General features: G+C 46.1%; 1 protein-coding gene across 1 annotated transcript in view; it reads left to right on the top strand.

Annotated features, from left to right (window-relative positions):
• Positions 1-5816: 5816 nt before the first annotated feature.
• Positions 5817-23564, top strand: part of LOC117647884 (transmembrane protease serine 9-like) — a 19567-nt gene continuing 1819 nt past the window's right edge. Inside the window, exons 1-3 of the mRNA XM_034389856.1 lie at positions 5817-5879; positions 22847-23141; positions 23369-23502. Coding sequence (XP_034245747.1) covers positions 5817-5879; positions 22847-23141; positions 23369-23502 — 492 coding nt within the window. The remainder of the gene's footprint in view (positions 5880-22846; positions 23142-23368; positions 23503-23564) is intronic.

Genomic DNA, 23564 nt, shown 5'->3' on the forward strand with positions numbered 1-23564 from the left:
TTGGCGAGATTTTTTTGTCTCACCAAATTTTGGTCATCAGTCTTGCCATTCAATTTTCAGTGGAGGGGCGGGGCAACGGGGGTGGGGAACTGGGTCAACGAACGGCCTTCGGGCGACCCGGGACGCCGGCCTTGAGTCAGCTGACTGCGGGCCGGGCTGGCCGGAAGCGCTGCCGGCTGGCGGCGCCGACGCACTGGTTGGAGGGCTGGGTCCTGTGGCCGGACGCACTGGCGGCGCGGGGGGAGAGGGGTTGCGGGGAGGGGAACGGGGTTGCGGGGAGAACTGGATGTGGTCTAAGAGTGGCTTGGCGATTGCAGGACTATGGCTTGAGGGTTTTGACACGACCGAGTCGGCCGTCACATCATCCCGATCCCGGAAGGGCCGCCACTGAGAGAAAAAAAGTCGTAATATTACGAACCATTCTTGTATAGTATTTTCCCACATAAAATTCATAATTTTACGAATAATTTCACGACGAATGATTCGTTATTTTTATGAAACACTCATTATTTTATGAATCCTTCATTGAATAAATGAATGATTCATAAACACCCCAAAATGAATGTTTCATTCCCCAATTTTTACGTAACAGCATCACAAGCCATTCGTAATTTTACGAATGTTTCATAATGTAGTATGAGTAATTTATAATTTTACGAATCGTTCATAAATTTATGAATGTTTCGTAAAGTTTTACATGAGCCATTCTTGTACACTATTTTCCCATTAAAAAATCGTAAATTTAGGAACAATTGAACGACGAATGGTTCATTATTTTATGAGTGGTTCGTAAAATCTGAATACCTTTCGGGCATTTTCAGGCACTTTTTTCAACCAAAATATGAAAGGTTCACAATTGCTCATTTATGATTTTTTCGTAGTGAGCATGAAACGAGCCATTCATAAAATTATGAAGCATTCATCGCCAAATATGTCGTAAAATTACGACAACTTTTTTCAGTGGCAGTCACTGTATGCAGCGGCAGCACGGGCGATGTTCCCGGCGGACGGAGGAGGGTGGGACTTCCACGCCAGGAGGCTGCGGCAGGGGACGGTCTCCCACACTGCCGCCCACGCCGCGACTCCCGCCGCCCCCTACGTCCCCGGGCCAGGCTGGCCTGCAGGGCTAACCTAACCTAACCAGGTCCACACTGGGATTAGCAATGTGCCATATGCACCGCGACAAGTGAGGAGGCGGCCGCGACCCCCCTCCCTTCTCCCTTCCTGGCGACAGTGCTATACCGCCAGGGACTAGCCGTTGCCTGGGATACCACGAAGTATCCAGTTGTAAACACCAACGTGGACGTTTTGTGTGAATCAGTCCATGCGTAAAGTGCTGCGCCTCTGGGAGAAATTTAAAACAATTTTCAAACCAGGTAAACGACGCACCCCCGGCGCGTGATTCCTCTTTCGCGTTCGTCTCGGGTGTGTACCATGCATGCACGCATGGACGGGTCGAGGCGCACAATGAAATTAGCCCGAAAAGGTGCTGAAAGGCGTCGATTACGTTCGGCAAGCTATTTTAAGGCATACCGAGCCCACGAAATGTCTCAAATGTGGCTTGAACGCATCTTTATTTTATAAGAGGACGCCGCGCGGCTGCGAATAAAGATAAAACGCGTTCAAGCCACATCTGAGACATTTCGTGGACTCAGTATAGATTGCCGAACGAAATCGACGCCTTTCAGCGCCTTTTCAGTCTGATTTCATTGTGCGCCTCGACCCGTCCATGCGTGCATTCATGCATGCTATCTTAACTACACACACCCCTCGGTCTTTGAATGTTCGTGCGTAGATCGTCGTGCCATGGCAGGACGCCTTCAGGCTGAGGCCACTGAGACCGACGTAGCCCCGCTGCTCGGCTACGAACTTGCCGAGATGGCAACGGCCGTGAGCGATCAGGTAATTATACCACCCCAGACAAACAAATAATGGTAATTCTTCCGAATAGCGGCTCCACTTCGTGGGGGTTTATATTTGGTATCGGTGGATAGGTATTCATGAGTACTATGCGAAACTGCGAGAAATGTGGCGCTCTTGAAGGATATCCCTGTAAATGCGTATTTACACTGGTGAAAGTAAGGCGTAACATTGCGCATTTCGTAAAGCGTACAGTCCATGCGCCGTTCTTGAAGCGTACACTGTAAAAAAACGTTAACGCTAACGTGAAAGCAGATGATACTTAAGAGAATGTTTATTTATATGTATGAATGTGACATTTTGTCAATTTATTTCAAAGAGTAGACACTCGGAACTCTTTATTTGACAAATTTCTTACGCATGGTAATTCATGAAAATGTTAATTTTTGTATTACTTTTGAATATCCTAACGTGCCATTGTTTTGTGTTAAACATGTTCGCAATGACGGTGGGACTCTCATATGTCCGATACCACTTGTGTTGGGTATCAGTTTCGTTGTTTCAACGCGAGGATGCACAATTTGGTGGCTAATCACATAGATACACAATACCCGTAAAAGTTGTGTTCGGTACTAGGGCGAGGCGCCTTGCGGCACGCGGCGTGTCAGCCACATCTTCAGGCGGGGCCGGCCGGCCGGCGCGCCACCCGAGCCCGACCTCAGGATAGATAAGCAGGAGTGGCGCACACTGCCGACTGCCGACGCGCCGCTTCTCGAGTGGGGGAGGGGTTCGGGCTGGCCCAGATCGCGTTGAGTTTGTATTGCCATGAAGTAACTTTGGCGCGCTACATATTACGTTTGCGATATCGAAAAATCGTGTTTTACGGCCCACCCTAATACTGACTAATAATGTCGTTCCGATCATAGCACATCACTGAGATACGTAATATTTAAAACAGGACAAGAAAAACGAAGGTTTGTAGAGCGTCGTCTGCACTGACGTGCCGCACGGGCGAAGCACACAGCCGCACTGCCTAGTTACAGTCGACGCCACTAGGGCGCGCTCGCGTCGCGGCGGGCGGCATTCAAAACGAGGCGGCGGACCGCACTCGCGTGTGTCAGCGTGCCGCCACCAGGTGCGCCCGCGGCGGTGGCGCACAGGTACAGACCTGAATTAGGAGAGGTGACAATGTCCCAGTCACGGGAGGAGCGGGTCCGGAAGGGGGGTTAGGTTGGGTTCGGCTCCGCCACGGAGACAGGGGCGGGTCCAGGGTAGGTTAGGCCCCTCGGGCGACTTAGGTAGGTTGGGTTAGGCCCCTCACCTTACCCTCCTAAAAAATTAGGTTAGGTCGGGTTAGCCCCGACCAAGAAGGAGAACATTAGGTTGACTTAGTTTTGACCCACACAAGATCGATAACCTTAGGTTGACTTAGGTTTGTCCCACACAAGATGGCGGGGGTGACAATCCCCCTGCTATACTACTGCGGCCAAAATTCGAGATGCATTTTGAGCTCCAGAGTCGCTAAATAGGACTCGAACCGAGCGTGTGAACCCACCAATGGATTGCTCTCCGCACGAGAAATCCATTGGCGTTCGCTTCGAGTCCTGTTCAGCGACTCTGGAGCTCGGTGCTCTCCGCGGGATTTTGTAGCGTTCTTTAACCTCGCTCGTCGTTAGCCTCTTGACGAGTTTCATAGCTCTGTTGAGTGAGTGGCGTTGCCGCGGTGCTCTCTCTCTCTCTCTTGCTTCACCGGTGTTCATTGTTGGGCTGCTCCGCCCAGACTGTTGGCGGAGCTCTGGCTCGGTTCTATTGATGGGCTGGGCAACAGTGGCACTTGCCAGTGGGGTGTTCGAGGTCCACAGCAGAGGGGGCGCATTCAATGCATTGTTGAAGGCCTCTGGCCGTGGCGCGGGTTGCCTAGCCACCATGGGGCCCTGAGAGACATGGTACCAATGCCTCAAACTGTCAGGCGTCACCAAGAAACGACTCTGCGAGAGAGACCGAGCGTTGAATACCTGGGCAGCCGAGCGGCTGAATCTTGAATCAGGCAGCCAGCTCAACCAAAGAGTGACGGTTCGACTCACCCCTTTGCCCGTCCTTGGAAAGGGGAGGACGCGGCGCACAGGACTGTGGGCGCTGCCTCCCTTCTATCTTCTTGTCATGGTGGGGGTGGGGGCACGGTGACCAAGGCAATGCCCCCGTCGAGATCGGGGTGGCTGCCGGTGAGGCGTCGGCGTGGCCAAGGCGGCCAAGGCGGTGACCCCGTTGGGCGGCCGATAGGCGCAGGCGGGCCTGCCTCAGCGCCGGATGGGCCAGATGGCGCCGGGGGCGGATACACGTGCTGCGCCACCGGAACATGGCGCCGCACCAACTGGCCGTGACAGGCGCACCTCGGGTTGGCGCAGTCCACGGAGTCTTGGATGACGGACGCCATGTCCTCTGGCGTCAAAGTGAGGCAGGCGGGGAAACGTCCGTGTTGGTGATGCCTCTCAAACTCCTCCAACTCGCCGTGCACCGTGGGTTGGCGCAATCGAGGGAGTCTTTGATTAAGGACGCCATTTCCTCCGGCGTGACTCTGAGGCACGCAGGGAACAGTCCATGCTGATGACGCCTCTCAAACTCCTCCAGTGTCGAAGACGCCGCAGTCGCCGCAGTCGGTGAAGGAGGACGTTCGCCGCGCTGCCGCCGCCCGCGCTCCTTCAGCAAGACCATGACCTCCACGGCCTTCTTGCACAGGCGGATGGATGCCACGCCACGCCACTGTTAGACGATTCGACCTTAGAGAGAGGGAGAGAGGAGGGGAGAGGGAGAGAGAGAGAGAGGGAGAGAGAGAGAGAGGACAAAGAGGGGAGAGAGGGGGGGAGGATTACCGAAACTGCGAGCGAAAAACTGTCTCCGTGTCGCTGTCCCGGCACCACATTTAACCTCTCAATATCTCGGCTTCTAGAAATTTTTCGGCCAAACGCTTTTGGATTTAGTCATCCCACTTCTAGACCTACGATTTGCGTAAGTTTCGTCCCGATCCGAGACCATGCCGTTTTGTGACTGACTTGGCGTGGAATCACCCAGCTATACATACCAGAGGTAGAGGATGCACGCTGCCATGAATCAAATGCAGGAGACTGCTGCTCTGTATCATGGCGAACTGGAAAGAAAAGAATGAATAAGAACTTTGGAACAGGCATTTAGAACTGAAGCAAAAGAAAGAATAAAAAGTAATAGAACTCAACGATTACCTGGAGTGTTGCTACGCCACTGGGTGTGCCGCCAAGGTGGTGTCTCAAAGGCCTCAGCTCGCTGGCGCGAAGCATAAGGAGAATGCTACACAGCATCATTGCGAACTGGAACGAAAGAAAAGAATGAATGAGACCTTCAAAACATGCATTTGAAACTGAAGCATAAGAAAGAATAAAAAGTAATAGCTCTTATTGATTACCTGAAGTGTTGCAATGCCACTGCGAAGCTGTACTAGTGCTGGCGGTGGCGCTGCTGCTGGCACTGCTGGCACAAGCAGGACCCGAGTAGGGGCCTCTGAAACCTAAAATGAGAAAAAATTCGGGAAAGTTAAGAAACATACATGGATAAACAATAGTAAGTGCAATAGAAAGATGCAAGGCGGAGAAGTTGTGATAAATTACCTGGGCTGTCTGGCCACTGGCTCCAAGCAGAGGCTCCGTCGATTCAGGAGGGGTCATGACCAATGGTCATTGACCATGGATTGGCACCGGAGACATCACCGCAAACTGGAAAGAAAGAAGACGTTTTAAAGTAAATGTAAGGTGCAAATGAAATAGGAAAGAAAGGATTTAAGTTGATCCATGAAATAGAAAAGGGAATAAATTATACAAAAATATTAAAGGTGAGAAGAAGAGGAAAAGAAATAATACCACTTGAGGAAGGACTTCCAAAAGGCTGCAATTGCAGAAGCACTTGAGCTTGGTGCAGGCATTGGTAACATGGTGGAAGTACAGCTTGGTCCAGCTGCTGTTGCGGGAATTGCTGGCAAGTCGGAAGCACTGGTACTTGCTGTCGCTGGCACCAGCAAGTCACACTGCACCCCGACCTCGACTGTGACAGGCTGCATAGTGTCAGTCTGAGTGCACTGGTCCCTCACTTCCGTAATAGACTAGGGGTACGCGCCGTGAGTGTGGGCGCGTAGTGTGGCTGAGCGATGCGAATTGACGCAGTTCGAAATGTGCAACTCATGGGCTCAAATTAAGTACCGTGAACGGGGGTAACTTGGGACACCCTGCCCTGTACAGCTTGTTGGTGCTGCCATTCAGCGACGGGTGTTCCTAGCGTCAAACCCGCGGCAGAGTTTTGTTTCAGAGGCCTCAGGGCACGCGCGGAAAGGTATAAAAGGTGCATAACATCACAATTAGTATTTGAGAAAGGGGAAACTACATAATAGGGTTTTTGACCAAATATGTCAAACATTGACAAGTTGACCCTAGCGCAAGGAGTGAAGTGCAGATTTGGCTGATTAGTCTCTCTGGGTTGTTCGATCATACACAGACAATAACATTTGCAAAAGGGCGTTGATTATAGTTTTCCCATCTTGGGTCCAGACTTCATTTTATCAAAAATCGAAATTTTACGGGGTAACTTGGGACAGTCTTTTCCTCATGTTTCCAGCAGTCCTAGCCTTCAAGGAGTTGACTGACCCGGTCCCTGACATAACTTAAACTTCGGATTTTACGCTGATGATGGAAAGAGATGCCTTGCTGAGCAGTTTTGTCTTCTGGTAATCCATATTTTGAAATTTTCAGAAAATGCCTGGAAAATACCAGTAGAAAAGAGAGCTCCACACAGAGCCCTAGATATAGTCCAATATCGGTCCTACAAGAGTTCCTAGGCCTGAATTCTTGGTCTACATGTTGTGACTTAAATTTATTACATCCATTAACATCAATAGATGCATGGGAACGTAGCTTATTACCTACTGTCCCAAGTTACCCCCGGTCACGGGGTAACTTGGGACACTCTTTCGAGACCGCTTGGAAACGATGTAATCGGGGCAAATGAACCAGACAAGCATGAAATCATGGGGAAAGGGTCTAACTTTAACATAGTTAGGATCCAATGGTCTGGGTTGAGAATCTTGCCTCTGGCGTTCAAAAAACGTGAAAAAGTGTCCCAAGTTACCCCCGTCGACGGTAAAAACTAGTTCTGGGGCATGAATGGAAGTGATTTTCGTTTTAAGCACACAAAGATCTGTTGGTATCAACGTCATACTCAATTTAAAAAAAAAAATTGGTCCAAAATTGGTCAAAATTTTGTAAAGCGTGAGTCGGGGAAAAATTGGAAGTCATTATTGAGTTCAGCTTCCAACCTGCAGGAAACATTTTAAAACTCAACTTGAAAATTTTGGTCCAAAATGAACTCATTTCGCAATTGAAACTTGCAACTCAATTTTAAAGTTTTGAACCAAAATTGGTCGAAATTTGGTAACGTGGAAAGCTGGGATGAATTTGCAAGTCAATTTTTGAGTTCAGCACACTAATAACTGCAGGAAACACTCGACTTGAAAATTTTGGACCAAAATGACTTAATATGGGATGAAAATATGGGTCTAGAAAATTTTGGTGCAAAATGACCCAATATGGGATGAAAATATAGGTCTGGCATTAAAATGGAAGTGATTTTCGTTATCAGCACTCAAAAAACAGCAAGAATCAATGTACAATTCGATGTAAAAAATTTGACCCAAAATCGGTTATACTTTGGGGTTGGGGACAATTTAGAAGTCAAAACTGAAGTCAGCGCAGTGAAAACCACAGGTAAGCGCGTAACTCTCAACTTGGAAAGTTTCGCCCCCAATTGCGTAGCTTTAGATGAAAGTGTAGGTTTGGCATTGAAATAAATGCAGTTTTTGTGACTAGTACACTGAAATCTACGGACAACAATCTAGACTCAATTACTGTATATTCTTATTTGTCTTCATGAAGCACCCTCTGTCGTCACCAATTCCCTGATGCCACACCAGTGCGTATCCTAGTCGAGCAATATTCAATTGCCAGCATTGAATCGCTTAATTGACAACTCGCATGCTTGGGTCACTATTCAATATCTCTTTTTTCTAAACTAATGAATTCACAACTTTGTGCAATAATGGGTAGTATTTAAGTTTTGTTGCGTTTGTTTGCAATTTTGCGATTTTTGCAATTTTGCGATTAATCGCATGAAATCGCGATATGTGAGAAATCGCAATCGTGATCCTAAAATTTGGAAATCGCCCGTCCCTGTCGACCAGTGACAGTGAACACTGTTAAAAAAAATCTGAAAATTCAGACCACTTTTGTCAGACTTGGTGGTCTGAATCTATTTTTCAGACTTGTTTCAGACTGCTTGTCTGAAAATTTTGCCTTCCGGTATGAAAATTGCGACCTGATCGTCTCAGAACCTTAATTCAGACCAGCGCAGTCTGAAAATTTAGATGGTTAAGTCTGAAAATTCAGACCAACCCAAGATGTCGTTTGTCCGCTAGATGGCGCGCATGTTGTGGAACATACCTACTTCTGTTTAAAAGGCTTCTAATGGGAAAATATATTGGTTCAAAAGTTCCAAATTGATAGGACTTAATCGGCCATATGAGAACCATTCTCTGCCGCAAGATTTATCTCCCTAATATGGGTGGAAGTTGAACAATCCACATTCTAATTTACCTCTCGCGGGTGGCTCCGTGTCACGATTTCCTTGGGTGGCACAGACGTGACTAATGTTGGCCACCCACAAAAATCGCCAGCCACACTTTTCTGCAGCTTTCTCCCTATCGCAGTTCAAAATCTGAAATTTGGCACGGTGGTAGGCCTAAGGGTAGAGAACACCTGGAAAAAGTTTCAGAATTTGAACTGCGAATTCGAACGAGGCACAGGCTTGCCAACTTAGCGCCATCGCTAAAATGCGCTCTTTTCGAACGTCTGCAGTTCCTCACCTATCGCAGTTCAAATTCTGAAATTTGGCACGGTGGTAGGCCTTAGGGTAGAGAACGCCTGGAAAAAGTTTCAGAATTTGAACTGCGAATTCGAACGAGCCGCAGGCCTGCCAACTTAGCACCATTGCTAAAAATGCGTTCTTTTCCAACCTGTGCAGTTCCCTTCCTATCGCAGTTCAAATTCTGAAATTTGGCACGGTGGTAGGCCTTAGGGTAGAGAACACCTGGAAAAAGTTTCAGAATTTGAACTGCGAATTCGAACGAGGCACAGGCTTGCCAACTTAGCGCCATCGCTAAAATGTGCTCTTTTCGAACGTCTGCAGTTCCTCACCTATCGCAGTTCAAATTCTGAAATTTGGCACGGTGGTAGGCCTTAGGGTAGAGAACGCCTGGAAAAAGTTTCAGAATTTGAACTGCGAATTCGAACGAGCCACAGGCCTGCCAACTAAGCACCATTGCCAAAAATGCGTTCTTTTCCAACCTGTGCAGTTCCCTTCCTATCGCAGTTCAAATTCTGAAATTTTGCACGGTGGTAGGCCTTAGGGTAGAGAACACCTGGAAATTTTTTTTAAAATTTGAACTGCGAATTCGAACGAGCCGCAGGCTTGCCAACTTAGCGCCATCGCTGAAACGTGCTCTTTTCGAACGTCTGCAGTTCCTCACCTATCGCAGTTCAAATTCTGAAATTTAGCACGGTGGTAGGCCTTACGGTAGAAAACATTTGGAAAAAGTTTCAGAATTTGAACTGCGAATTCGAACGAGCCACAGGCCTGCCAACTAAGCACCATTGCCAAAAATGCGTTCTTTTCCAACCTGTGCAGTTCCCTTCCTATCGCAGTTCAAATTCTGAAATTTAGCACGGTGGTAGGCCTTAGGGTAGAGAACACCTGAAAAAAGTTTCAGAATTTGAACTGCGAATTCGAACGAGCCGCAGGCTTGCCAACGTAGCGCCATCGCTAAAACGTGCTCCACTGAAATTCGAAGGGTGAGACATCTCACCAATTTTCGGCGATACAAAATGTATCACCGAAAAAATGGTCGTACACGCATGTATCACCGAAAAAATGGTCGTACACGCATGTATCACCGAAAAAAGGGTCGTACAGAAATGTAAGGGAGGGTGGGGCACCTAGTGACACTTTTTGGATTTTGGCACTCACTCCGATACTGTGCGAGAAATGAATCTGCTTACACCTCAGAAGGTTGCTTTGATCCTTCCTTGATCGCAAAAAGATGTTGTGGCGTTTTGACAACACCTATTTCTATTATTTACATAGCTTCCCGCAGACCTCTGCACTTGTCACTTGGTGCCCCAGCCCGGGGCACCTAGTGACAGGTCATATAACTCACGTTACTAGCATAGAGCGACGCTCCAGCTAATTGAAAATTATCTGTTTCAGACTCTTTAAGCTTTTTAAATATCAAACCATTCTGAACGGCGCCATTTTTTTCCAAGAAACTGCATTTTACTACATTGCCAATCAAATTGAATGTTCTACGAAATTGTCGTACAAATTAGTCTCATTCATGTTTCGTTGTGTGACAATCGGTGACAATTTACTTCGTGGTTGACAAATCGATGTTTTGAAACGTTTAAATCGTTGAAATACGGTAATTAGAGTGTGTCTGTCACTACCTGCCCCGGGGGCTCATTTCCGTTCAAAATTTGATATTAAAGAAATAAAATCAGATGTTTGAGCTGGTTCAGCGAAAACAACTTACTAAAGGTCCTTATTATTGATTAAAAGTGCCAGAACGATCGGCAGAGCCGTGTACTGGAAGAATGGCGAGAAAACATTTTGTAAAAAAGTCGTAAAATCTGTGATTTTGGGTAACTATTTTTTTGCTTTTATTCTAGGGGCTAACATATTTTGTTCAAAGTCTCACTTTCACTTGAACATGATTCCACAGCACAAGACCTTTAGACAAGCCACCTCAAGATGTCTGAAAGTGCCATAGGGTGGCCAGGGCACCCCTGTGTCACTAGGTGCCCCTGTCACTAGGTGCCCCACCCTCCCTTATCACCGAAAAAACGGTGAGACATCAGCGAGATTGGCCCTTGTTTTCCTGGGGAAGTATCACCCTTTTTTCGGTGATACATTTGTGTACGACCTTTTTTTCGGTGATACATGCGTGTACGACCATTTTTTCGGTGATACATGAGTGTACGACTATTTTTTCGGAGATACATTTTAGTATCACCATTTTTTCGGTGAGACAGTTATGTCTCATCCATCAGAGAGTGAGATGTATCACTATTTGATTTTCAGTGTCTTTTCGAACGTCTGCAGTTCCTCACCTATCGCAGTTCAAATTCTGAAATTTGGCACGGTGGTAGGCCTTAGGGTAGAAAACATTTGGAAAAAGTTTCAGAATTTGAACTGCGAATTCGAACGAGCCACAGGCCTGCCAACTAAGCGCCATCGCTAACAATGCGCTCTTTTCGAACGGCTGCAGTTCCTCACCTATCGCAGTTCAAATTCTGAAATTTGGCACGGTGGTAGGCCTTAGGGTAGAGAACACCTGGAAGAAGTTTCAGAATTTGAACTGTGAATTCGAACGAGGCACAGGCTTGCCAACTTAGCGCCATCGCTAAAATGTGCTCTTTTCGAACGTCTGCAGTTCCTCACCTATCGCAGTTCAAATTCTGAAATTTGGCACGGTGGTAGGCCTTAGGGTAGAGAACGCCTGGAAAAAGTTTCAGAATTTGAACTGCGAATTCGAACGAGCCGCAGGCCTGCCAACTTAGCACCATTGCTAAAAATGCGTTCTTTTCCAACCTGTGCAGTTCCCTTCCTATCGCAGTTCAAATTCTGAAATTTGGCACGGTGGTAGGCCTTAGGGTACAGAACACCTGGAAAAAGTTTCAGAATTTGAACTGCGAATTCGAACGAGCCGCAGGCTTGCCAACTTAGCGCCATCGCTAAAATGTGCTCTTTTCGAACGTCTGCAGTTCCTCACCTATCGCAGTTCAAATTCTGAAATTTGGCACGGTGGTAGGCCTTAGGGTAGAGAACGCCTGGAAAAAGTTTCAGAATTTGAGCTGCGAATTCGAACAAGCCGCAGGCTTGCCAACTTAGCGCCATCGCTAAAATGTGCTCTTTTCGAACGTCTGCAGTTCCTCACCTATCGCAGTTCAAATTCTGAAATTTGGCACGGTGGTAGGCCTTAGGGTAGAGAACACCTGGAAAAAGTTTCAGAATTTGAACTGCGAATTCGAACAAGCCGCAGGCTTGCCAACTTAGCGCCATCGCTAAAATGTGCTCTTTTCGAACGTCTGCAGTTCCTCACCTATCGCAGTTCAAATTCTGAAATTTGGCACGGTGGTAGGCCTTAGGGTAGAGAACACCTGGAAAAAGTTTCAGAATTTGAACTGCGAATTCAAACGAGGCACAAGCTTGCCAACTTAGCGCCATCGCTAAAAATGCGCTCTTTTCGAACGTCTGCAGTTCCTCACCTATCGCAGTTCAAATTCTGAAATTCGGTTCAGTGGTAGGCCTTAGGGTAGAGAACACTTGGAAAAAGTTTCACAATGTTAACTGCGAAATATTCCAACGAGCCACAGGCTTGCTATCTAAGCGTCTTTTAAGCTGGGAAGCTGAAATTTTGTACAGGGGTGCCCCCACTACTCCCCCCGAGGCCTGCGAAGCGCGTGGCTCGTGCGCCTCCCCTAACGGACGGCACCCACCCCTAAGTGCGCATGGCTGAAATTAACGATGAAATCATGGCCGACCTTATCGCAGAGTCCGAAGGTTTGGTTTGCGAGGTCAAATGAGTCCCTTTTTTCCAACGATGCATAAGCGGAATTTAATTTGAACCGATTTACCTCCCGCTGCACTCCCCCCCACCCCCTTGAGGGTGTGTATTTCAAGCATGTTCGAATTTCACGCAAAACAGCCTCGGGGCGTCCCCCGTACCAAGCAATCATGTTTTTTCGGTGCCCCCCCCCCTCCCCCCCCGTGAATCATCTCCCGGAAAGCCCCACCCCCTTCCGAACATCGTCTTTCCGGGGCCTTTCGGTTTGAGCGCAAAATGCAACAACACGGTGCCGGACGACTGCAACCCCTGCGGTGGGGGGGTGATTCCGTGCGTAAGGGGTCATTTCAGGTCACCGGGGCCTTGCGCCTGAACTGAGGTTGATTTGGTAGCTTGGGCAATTCAAATTTGCTTTACTAAACGAAGACCATGTCCTCATGTGGATAAGTCGATCTAACTTTTGTTTATCTGGGTTTCGTAAGCTGCTAAAGTGTCGTTTTGTACGTTCCGTCATGGTCACCAACACCTATAAGACAACATTACCATGCTGTAGTATATGAGTCAGCCACATCAAAAGGAAACTGGCTATTTCACTCTCTCCCCTGACTTATTCTTCACAAAATTACGGAGGGTGACCTTTGTATCATCATTTGTTGAACCCGAAACAGCCTTTGGGAAAATGTCCACCGTGTGACCATGTGACCTAAGGGAGTATGGGGCGATTTGTAACAGATTTTGGAATTCTCTATACAAAATTAAGAACATTCTGCATATCGGTGTCAAACTTGTGCCAGTTGAGCAGTCTGGCCCTTCATCTAGACTGTGCAGCTCCGTTGGATCAATCTGGAGTCCGTAATCTTTGAAATCTAAGACGCTTTCCAAACCCTTGCATGCTGTTACGAATCGCCCCAGCATGGGGTGATTTCTAACAGCCATGGGGCTTTACATAACAGCCTACACATTAAACTAGGGGTACGCGCCGTTTAGTCTGGGCGCGTAGTGTGGCTGAGCGATGCGAATTGACATGGTTTGTGCACTTTGGACTTTGCTTGAGAAGACGAAATGTGCATCTTAAGGACTCATATTGAGTGAACTTTAGACCAGGGGTACAAATGGAAGTGATTTTCGTTATCAGAACACCAAAAACTGCTGGGATCAATGCCAAACTCGATTTAAAAATTTTGGTCCAAAATTGGTTAAAATTCGGTTAAATGTGAGTCTGGGAAAAGTTTGAAGGTCATTTTTGAGTTCAGCACACCAAAAACTGCAGGAAACAATATAAAACTCGACTTGAAAATTTTGGTCCAAAATGACCTAATTTGGGATGAAAATATAAGTCTGGAGTCGAAATGAGAGTGATTTTCGTTATCAGCACACCAAAAACTGCTGGGATCAATGTCAAACTCGATTTAAAAATTTTGGTCCAAAATTGGTCAAAATTCGGCTAAGTGTGAGTCTGGGAAAATTTTGGAAGTCATTTTTGAGTTCAGCACACCAAAAACTGCAGGAAACAATATAAGACTCGACTTGAAAATTTTGGTCCAAAATGACCTCGTTTCGGATGAAAATATAAGTCTGATGTCAAAATGGAAGTGATTTTTGCTATCAGCACTCAAAAAACTGCAAGAATCAATGTGCAATTCAATTTAAAAAATTTGACCCAAAATCGGTTAAATTTTGGGTCTGGGGACTATTTAGAAGTCAATATTGAAGTCAGCGCACTGAAAACTGCAGGGAAACGCATGACTCTCAAATTAGAAAGTTTCGCCCCAAATTGCGTAGCTCTAGGTGAAAGTGTAGATTTGGCATTGAAATAAATGTAGCTTTTGTGACTACTACACTGAAATCTACAAACAACTATCTAGACTCAATTTCTGTACATTCCTACACTGTCTTCATGAAGCACCCTCTGTCATCACCAATTCCCTGATGCCACACCAATGTGAATCCCTCAGTCGAGTAACATTCAATTGCCAGCATTGAATCGCTTAATTGGTTACTCGTATGATTGGGTCACTATTCGATATCTCTTTTTTCTTAACTAATGAATTCTCAATTTTATAAGTAATATCTATGAAACATTTTGTCATTCTTTCATTGTGAACCAGTGAATAAAACAATATTGATTGGCATACGTTATCACAGTTAATATTAAGAGAGTCAGTTTAGGGTAGGCTGATCTGAACCAGTTAACGGGGACCAATTATTGTCAAATCCAGTGATTCGTCATATAGAGTCCAATGCCAAGGCTTCTCAAGGCTTAATGAACCGACACAATTTATCTTACTCAGGTATGCAATACTGAGTAGTACCAGTTATATTAACTTCAGTGAAGTGAAAGGAATCGTCTCATTAAATCCATTCACTAATTCACTCACCGCTCAAAACCTGAGTCGTCTCTTTGAACCCAATATCAATTCAAACTCTATTAGGATTAAATATACACAACCTTGAATCACCCTGAATCAAAATTGATTCTATTAATAAACACATGTTAGTACTTTTGCACTCTTGTCAGCTTGCAGCATTGCAATAGAATGTATTTCTCAAGTCCAAACTAAGTATGCCTGCTAATTTCAACACAAGTTATTTATGCATTTCCCTGATTTCCTCTACTGTGAAAATTTAAAAAAGAGGATGACACTATAGAAAATGAAACAAGTAGATGCCCACAATACAAAAGGTCAAAATAAAAACATTCTTTTTACACTGCTCTGTCAAAGTGCACTGACCTGAAGAAGATTCCCTTCGAAAGGGGGAGGGGGGAGAGGGGAACGAAACACGTAAATCATTTTCACTGCCATTCTCCATATTTCGCTGTGTTGATACTCTAAAATGGTTTTAATCATTCTAGAATGTGGAAAAACTATGGCCGATCTCATTTCCAAACCCTTCTGCTCGTTATTTTGTTTTATTTGCTTTTGCTTCTGTCCCGTATTTGAGAGCCGCGGCCGCAGGTATGAGAAATTCGTGAGTGCTGAGTGCTGCCAACCTAACCATGCTAATAACCTGATTCAAAAGTATGTTTTGAATATTTCAAACGATACTAAACAACGATTTGAAACAAACTCGTGTTGGGGGGTACTAAGGCGACGTTAAATACGAAATCTTGAAACTATAGCCACTGTAGTTGCTGAGAATCGTTGGTGAGTACAAACACACAGACAGACAGACAGACAGACTCACGACCAGTCACTTTTCAGCGCGCCCAAACACGGCAAGGGCTTCGCTATCGCTCAGCCAATGAAACATCGTCGGGAATGTTATCTCCTCCAGCAGTTGTTCTTCGGATGTCCTACAGACGCCTTAAAATCTACATTACAAGCTGCCCTTGACCGCCTCAGCATAAACTGACCGGCTATGTCAACCCTAACCTCACTTTTATCAATTTTGGAGGAAATAATAGAATAACTCGCTTTAAAATGCATTTTGAACTGTGTAAATGTATTGGAATTAGGCAGCAGATGATTCGAGAAATAATTCAAGCATTTAATTGCAAAAATTACTTAAATTCTTGTTTTTATACGGGTCTGTTACGAATCACCCCAATTGCCGGCTACGCAAGAAATACGTCCCTAACTATCACTGGACAAAGTGAAAGCACCTTATGCCACGTGGTTACATTGTAAAGGGGTCACGCTTCAAGGCCCCAACAGTACTTCGATGGTGATTCATACCTGGGGAGCCTCAGACAGAAACTTCCTAGAACTCAAAATAAAAGATTTACCTGTTTTCGGTGTACCCTAAATTTCAGACGCCCCCCAAAAATATACCTGAGCACCGATCACATCCGCTTTGATTGTAGAAGGACCCTGTACTTGAAGCGAAAGAGGGGCCATACCCAGATTTTCCTCTGCTCCCTCCACTTAAATTAATAAACGCATGTGTTACGAATCGCCCCTGTTACAAATCGCCCCATACTCCCTTATGCTGTTTTTACAAATGACGGTCTACTGGGGTTCCTTTTCATTTTAGAAACTCGCGACCACTTGGGATCGAAAGAACATAAAAAACACTTCCAGAAGCCCGTGCCCACGGGACCTGGGGCGGTCAAACGACGCTTCCAGGCCGTCAGAAGAGTTCAAAACGGTAAGGGTGTAAAAATGGATGTAAACTCCGTTTCGGGCCGTAGCTCCTCCATCTGAGGGAGAAAGTTCCCACAACCTTCGCTGAAAAATGCTATTTTGGATGCTGAAAATGACACCGTCAACAGTTTTTACCTATCTTGTAACCCAGCGGTTCAGGAGACTAAAAACTTCGCTTTGTAAATTCCGTAATCTGTAAATTCCGTCATTATTTCTGTAAATTCCGCCGTATTTCATAGGGAGTGAAAATAAAAGTCAACTTGTAGCGCTGCCACGCTCAGAGGGGTACTGTGGGGTACTAGGTATGCCATCTACACCAAATTTAGCCCCTAAAGTTGAACTTTAAAAAAGAACATTTGGTACATTCAAAATGACCCCCTACGCACGGAATCACCCGGGGGTGTTCACCCCCTTGCACCCCTGCACGCCCCTGGAGGGGTTGGAAGCCCTCCGAAGAGCGGGCTGGTCGAACAGGACATGGGGGAAGCGATCCTGAAGTTTTCAAGACGAACCCACCAACCGTTCGTCTTCCAGAGCGAAAAAAGCGTCATTTCCAGTAAAAACCACCCCTCACTTCACCCCCTTCCAGCGACTCACTGAGTGGGGGTAGCAGTCCCAACCAACGTCACATCACTCGGCGCCGACCTCATTTCAAGGGCCTCCAAGTTTCAGACTGATGCGATAAAGCATGGGACCGTGGGAGCGACGCAACGATGTGCCTGCACTCGGCGGCAACGGACGCGCCGGTCCGACGCGCAGTGGGCTGAGAATCGAAAAAAGTGATAATAAAGGTCAGTTTGAAAATTGAACAGCAGGGTCAAAACAACTGTGGCATGTCCATATGAAAAGCATGCCCTATCCGTGAGAAGAGTCCGTTTGAAAATATATCACACGCGTGAGCCTGTGCAGGGCGCCAAACATGACACATTTTGAACTATTTCTTCACACATTCTACAATTGTCAACAATTCCGCCCTTGAGGGTCGGTTTATTCCACATAACTGCTACATGTTGTATGTTTTTGGAAAGCTAAAAACCTCACAAATCAGCACAATATCATAGGTTTATTAATGGTTCAACCGGGTTAAAGAACCACGCTGTCAAAGATGTTGCAAAATCGACGAATTTGTGATTTTTGCGAGGCGATAAGTTGAGTTGCGAAAGTTTGCGAACCGATCTGTCCGATGGAGGTGAAAGAGCAGCATCTCTTCTTTACGGCCCTTTTCGCCGTTTGTTCCGCTCTGTTCCGCGTTTTGAGAAAATCGCAGTCAAAGGAGACAAGTTTTGTTTCCCGCCCGGGCCGACCGGCCGCCTGGCTTCTGTCGCCGGTCGTTTTCTGGTTTCGAATTTTGTCAGATAAGAGTTTCTGGGACCCATTTTAAGAGTGACTCCCCACCCCCTTCCCAATATTGCTGGATCCGCCCCAGTTTCTGGTAATCAACAATAATCAGTAGAATATTCAAAGTATTCAAACGTATTCAACCATATTCGGTGATATTCAATGATATTCAATGATATTCAAATATTCAAACATAATCGATATATTCACTATAATCATACGTAATCATCATAATAATCCATAATATTCAATATATTCATAATGATCATACGTAATCGTCTCGAAAATTACATATTAACGAATATAATCACATAATCACTTTCACAAAACAAGAAAGTGCGAACCCAACCAATTCTGGTGAGCCTTCCCTGTCCCCCCTCCTCTTCCTCTCCCCCCCCCCCCCCCCCTCCACCGTTCCTCTTCCCCTCCTTGTCGATCCCACTTGCAGTGCAGCTTAACTTATTTATTTACCATGAGTGATGAATGCTTCGTTTTTTTTTGTATAAAGCGAATCGTGTATCAAAGCCAATACTGAAATACGCATTTTACCTGTAAAATCGCGACCAAAATAAGTTGGCTCTACTGTGACGTCAGAGGGCGTATTGTTGCTGTTTGTTTGTTGCTTCTCCGACTGGCGTTAGTGCCTTCCTAGACGCAGATCCAAGGTGTGAATTTGTGACTATGCGTTGTGATTAGGAATGTGTAGCACCGATGCAGCTCAAATTATCTCCTGTACATTTTATGTTAAGAAATAGCTGACATGGCGTCGTCGGCCAACAACGACGGGAGCAGCCAAGGCGGCCAAGGAACGGAGAGCCGGGCCCCCAATGTCTCTGATGAGGCTAAGAATGAGGTAAACGTCGTTTTCATTGTAAGAGTGAAACAACCACGTCTTGATTCATCATCATCCTCTCCTGTCCTTTTTTTACTTTTTTAAATCATTAGTAGTTTGGATTTAACTTCTTGTTTTGGTCGAGTCAGTTTGAGGTTATGGGCACAGCACTTTAGGTTGAAAAAGTCTTTTGTTGAATTTTAGCGTATTTTGAACACGGATGCTGGACTTAGATATTCTTAACTAACAGGGACACATCTAGGACTAGGTCCTTAGTTTGAACTTTCGGTTACGTGCACTAGGCATTGCTTAACAGACGAAGTTTAGTCCAGGTCCAGCCGTCCAGCTACAGCAGGCCTAGGCACAGGGAGCAAGGGGTATTTACAGTCAGAGCTCGGAGTATCTGCGCTGGCCATGCAATATTGCTGAGCATAGGGTATTTGCACTGGCCATGTCATAGTGATGCAGATGCAATACACTGCAAATGCAAAGGCGATACTCAAGAACTTTTTTTGGCGATACAATTCAGTATCGCCAACAAACGGCATTACGGAAAAGTATTGCCTTCAGAACGGCGATACACAGAAGTATCGCCAAAATTTGGCGATACTTTTGGGTATCGCCAAAACCACGGCATTAAACTAACGACTTGCCCCCTTGATTTGTTCAACGTTTAATGCCAAATCTTGGCAATACCCCGAAGTATCGCCAAATTTTGGCGATACTTTTGTGTATCGCCGTTTTGAAGGCAATACTTTTACGTAAGGCCGTTTATTGGCGATACTAAATTGTATCGCCAAAAAAGGTACTAAAAGTATTGCCGTTGGATTTGCAGTGTAGCCACTTGATCTGTGTTCATTTTTCCTATTCTTTTTTTATTCTAGTTTAATATTTTATGTTTTCTGTCTGTTTCAGGCTTTATTCGGGGAAAAATGTATCGCTGAAAACAAAGATTTCATTACCTTTATCCATTGTGGCACTCCTCAAGCATCTAGGATTTGACAATGAGACAGCTCTCCGAGCTTTTACTAAAGAAAAGAAGAGGAAATGGAAAACTTTATGCGGAAGTTCCAAAAGTGAGTATGCATGGCATGGTGCCATCACACCTCAGAAGCAAAATTTTTATCCAAAGAAGTTTGTTTATTATTATTTGTACAATACTCCTGCATGTGTTATTTTACTTTATTCAGAAATTTCTATTCTTATCTTGAAAACGTATCGGAACATCAAAATTGTCATCGGATGAATGATTCCCAAACTGTCCACGCAACCATTTCAAAGAAGCTTGCGCCCAGACCCTTTAAAGATATCAGTCATTTTAAAAAAATTTGGGGTTGGAGCCGTTTAAATTTTTTAGCCCTTTCAAAACTACCCCGATAGGTGAGGAACTGCAGACGTTCGAAAAGAGCACATTTTAGCGATGGCGCTACGTTGGAAAGCCTGGGGCTCGTTCGAATTCGCAGTTCAAATTCAAAAAAAAAATTTTCCCAGGTGTTCTCTACCCTAAGGCCTATCACCGTCCCAAAATTTTCAAAATTTGAACTGCGATAGGAAAGGAACTGCACAGGTTGAAAAAGAACGCATTTTTGGCAATGGTGCTTATTTGGCAGGCCTGTGGCTCGTTCGAATTCGCGGTTCAAATTCTGAAACTTTTCCAAATTTTTTCTACCCAAAGGGCCCTACCACCGTGCTAAATTTCAAAATTTTGAACTGCGAATTCGAACGAGGCACGGGCTTGCCAACTTAGCGCCATCGCTAAAATGTGCTCTTTTCGAACGTCTGCGTTCCTCACCTATCGCAGTTCAAATTCTGAAATTTGGCACGGTGGTAGGCCTTGGGGTAGAGAACCCCTGGAAAAAGTTTCAGAATTTGAACTGCGAATTCGAACGAGCCACGGGCCCTGCCAACTTAGCACCTTTGCAAAAAAATGCAGGTGTTCTCTACCCTAAGGCCTACCATCGTGCCAAATTTCAGAATTTGAACTGCGATGGGAAAGGGGAACTGCACAGGTTGGAAAAGAACGCTTTTTTAGCAAGGGGCTAAGTTGGCAGGCCTGTGGCTCGTTCGAATTCGCAGTTCAAATTCTGAAATTTTTTCCCAGGCGTTCTCTACCCAAAGGGCCCTACCACCGTCCCAAATTTCAGAATTTGAACTGCGATAGGAAGGGAACTGCACAGGTTGGAAAAGAACGCATTTTTAGCAATGGTGCTAAGTTGGCGGGCCTGTGGCTCGTTCGAATTCGCAGTTCAAATTCTAAAACTTTTCCAGGCGTTCTCTACCCTAAGGCCTACCACCGTGCCAAATTTCGAATTTGAACTGCGATGGAAGGGAACTGCACGGGTTTGGGAAAAAGAACGCATTTTAGCAATGGTGCTAAGTTGGCAGGCCTGTGGCTCGTTCGAATTCGCAGTTCAAATTCTGAAATTTTTTCCAGGCGTTCTCTACCCTAAGGCCTACCACCGTGCCAAATTTCAGAATTTGAACTGCGATAGGTGAGGAACTGCAGACGTTCGAAAAGAGCACTTTTTAGCGATGGCGCAAGTTGGCAAGCCTGCGGCTCGTTCGAATTCGCAGTTCAAATTCTGAAACTTTTTCCAGGCGTTCTCTCCCTAAGGCCTACCACCGTGCCAAATTTCAGAATTTGAACTGCGATAGGTGAGGAACTGCAGACGTTCGAAAAGAGCACATTTTAGCGATGGCGCTAAGTTGGCAAGCCTGCGGCTCGTTCGAATTCGCAGTTCAAATTCTGAAATTTTCCGGGCGTTCTCTGCCCAAAGGCCTACCACCGTGCCAAATTTCAGAATTTGAACTGCGATAGGAAGGGAACTGCACAGGTTGGAAAAGAACGCATTTTTAGCAATGGTGCTAAGTTGGCAGGCCTGCGGCTCGTTCGAATTCGCAGTTCAAATTCTAAAATTTTTTCCAGGCGTTCTCTTCCCAAAGGGCCTACCCCCGTGCCAAATTTCAGAATTTGAACTGCGATAGGTGAGGAACTGCAGACGTTCGAAAAGAGCACATTTTAGCGATGGCGCTAAGTTGGCAAGCCTGTCCCTCGTTCCAATTCGCAGTTCAAATTCTGAAATTTTTTCCAGGTGTTCTCTACCCAAAGGCCTACCACCGTGCCAAATTTCGGAATTTGAACTGCGATAGGTGAGGAACTGCAGCCGTTCGAAAAGAGCGCATTTTTTGCGATGGCGTTATTTGGGCAAGCCTGTGGCTCGTTTGAATTCGCAGTTCAAATTCTGAAACTTTTTCCAGGTTTTCTCTCCCCTTAGGCCTACCACCGTCCCAAAATTTTCAGAATTTGAACTGCGATTGGGAAAAAGCTGCAGAAAAGTGTGGCTGGCGATTTTTGTGGGTGGCCAACATTAGTCACGTACTTTTTCGACCGATTTATCGTTGAGTTCCGTTTAAAACGCTAAATAAAGCCCGATAAAGCCGTAAAACGTTTAAAATTGTGAAATTTATGAGTAAAGCAAGGTGTACTCACCCGTACTCATGTACTCATGTGTACACCAGAACGATGAGTGATTCACCCCTCGCGTTATCGTTACTCAAGCCGAACGCGGCATCCCGCACTGTGAAAATTTGTTGTCACTTTATGACAGAAACGCGGATGACATTTTCATCTCTTTCGAATCATGACAATCTCGTCACAAATTGATGACATTTTCAACAAAGCTCCTTTACTAATTGCATGGGCGTGACAACAATGTCAACAATTTTTTTGATGACGTCCTTGTAAGGAAAACACTCTCATTCCGGGAACGTGACATCACGTTGACACGAACGTAACAAAATGTCACGTTCGTTCGAGCATTGTGTCACATTTGTTTGGGTGTGAATCGGCCAAAAATCAGCTTGTAAACGAATGTGACACAATGCTCAAACAAACGTGACATTTTGTCACGTTCATTTCAACGTGATGTCACGATCCTGGAATGAGAGTGAATCAGCCTCGAAATGGTCATCAAGTGACGACTCAAATTTTCGCAGTGCGGTCTCTTGGAGGACCCACGTTCCTTTTGGACGAAACTGTAGCGACAGTCTGTCGGCAGCTTGCCCGTGCGCCGGGCCCTGCTGGGCGTGACCGGGGGCCGCGCGACGCTGGGCCGCCACTACCGCTCCAAGAACCGGCAGGAGGTGGCGGTGGCCGAGGCGGTGGTGCACCCCAAGTACGCGGCGGACCGGCGCCACCACGACATCGCCCTGCTGCGCCTCGCCCGGCCCGTCGCCCTGTCGGCCCTCGTGCGGCCGGCCTGCCTCCACACGCCGAGCCACGGACCCGAGTGGGGCCTGCGAGCCTCGGCCACGGGCTGGGAGGCCTCCGGACACTGTAAGTTCTGTTGCTGGTTTTCCCAGGAACTGCCTGGAAATCGCCTATGTCTCTAGGTTTCCTGGGACAACCAGGTTCCGTTTTTACCGTGCATGGAGCGACTGCCACTGACAAAAATTATGTTCAAGGGGGAGAGTGCAGTAATTCTCCCAGCGAATTTCAGCCATGCTGCATACTTACGGGCGTAAGTCTAACACGTGATCCCCTCCTTTGTTTTTCACGCACAGGGCAAGCCGTTGACGGAGAACTGCGCCGATCACAGCTGACCGTGCTGCAGCCTGAGACATGCCGGAAAGCGGTAGCGTCTCTGAGGGAGTCGCAGCTTTGTACGGGTAGAACGTGTCTCAACAACACTTTTCCGGTAAGAACTGACATAAAAACTTTCTTGAAAAAAAAAAAAAAGCCGAGAGCAACTTTAGAACG

Source organism: Thrips palmi, unplaced genomic scaffold (assembly GCF_012932325.1).
Source record: "Thrips palmi isolate BJ-2018 unplaced genomic scaffold, TpBJ-2018v1 HiC_scaffold_3, whole genome shotgun sequence".
NCBI lineage: Eukaryota > Metazoa > Arthropoda > Insecta > Thysanoptera > Thripidae > Thrips > Thrips palmi.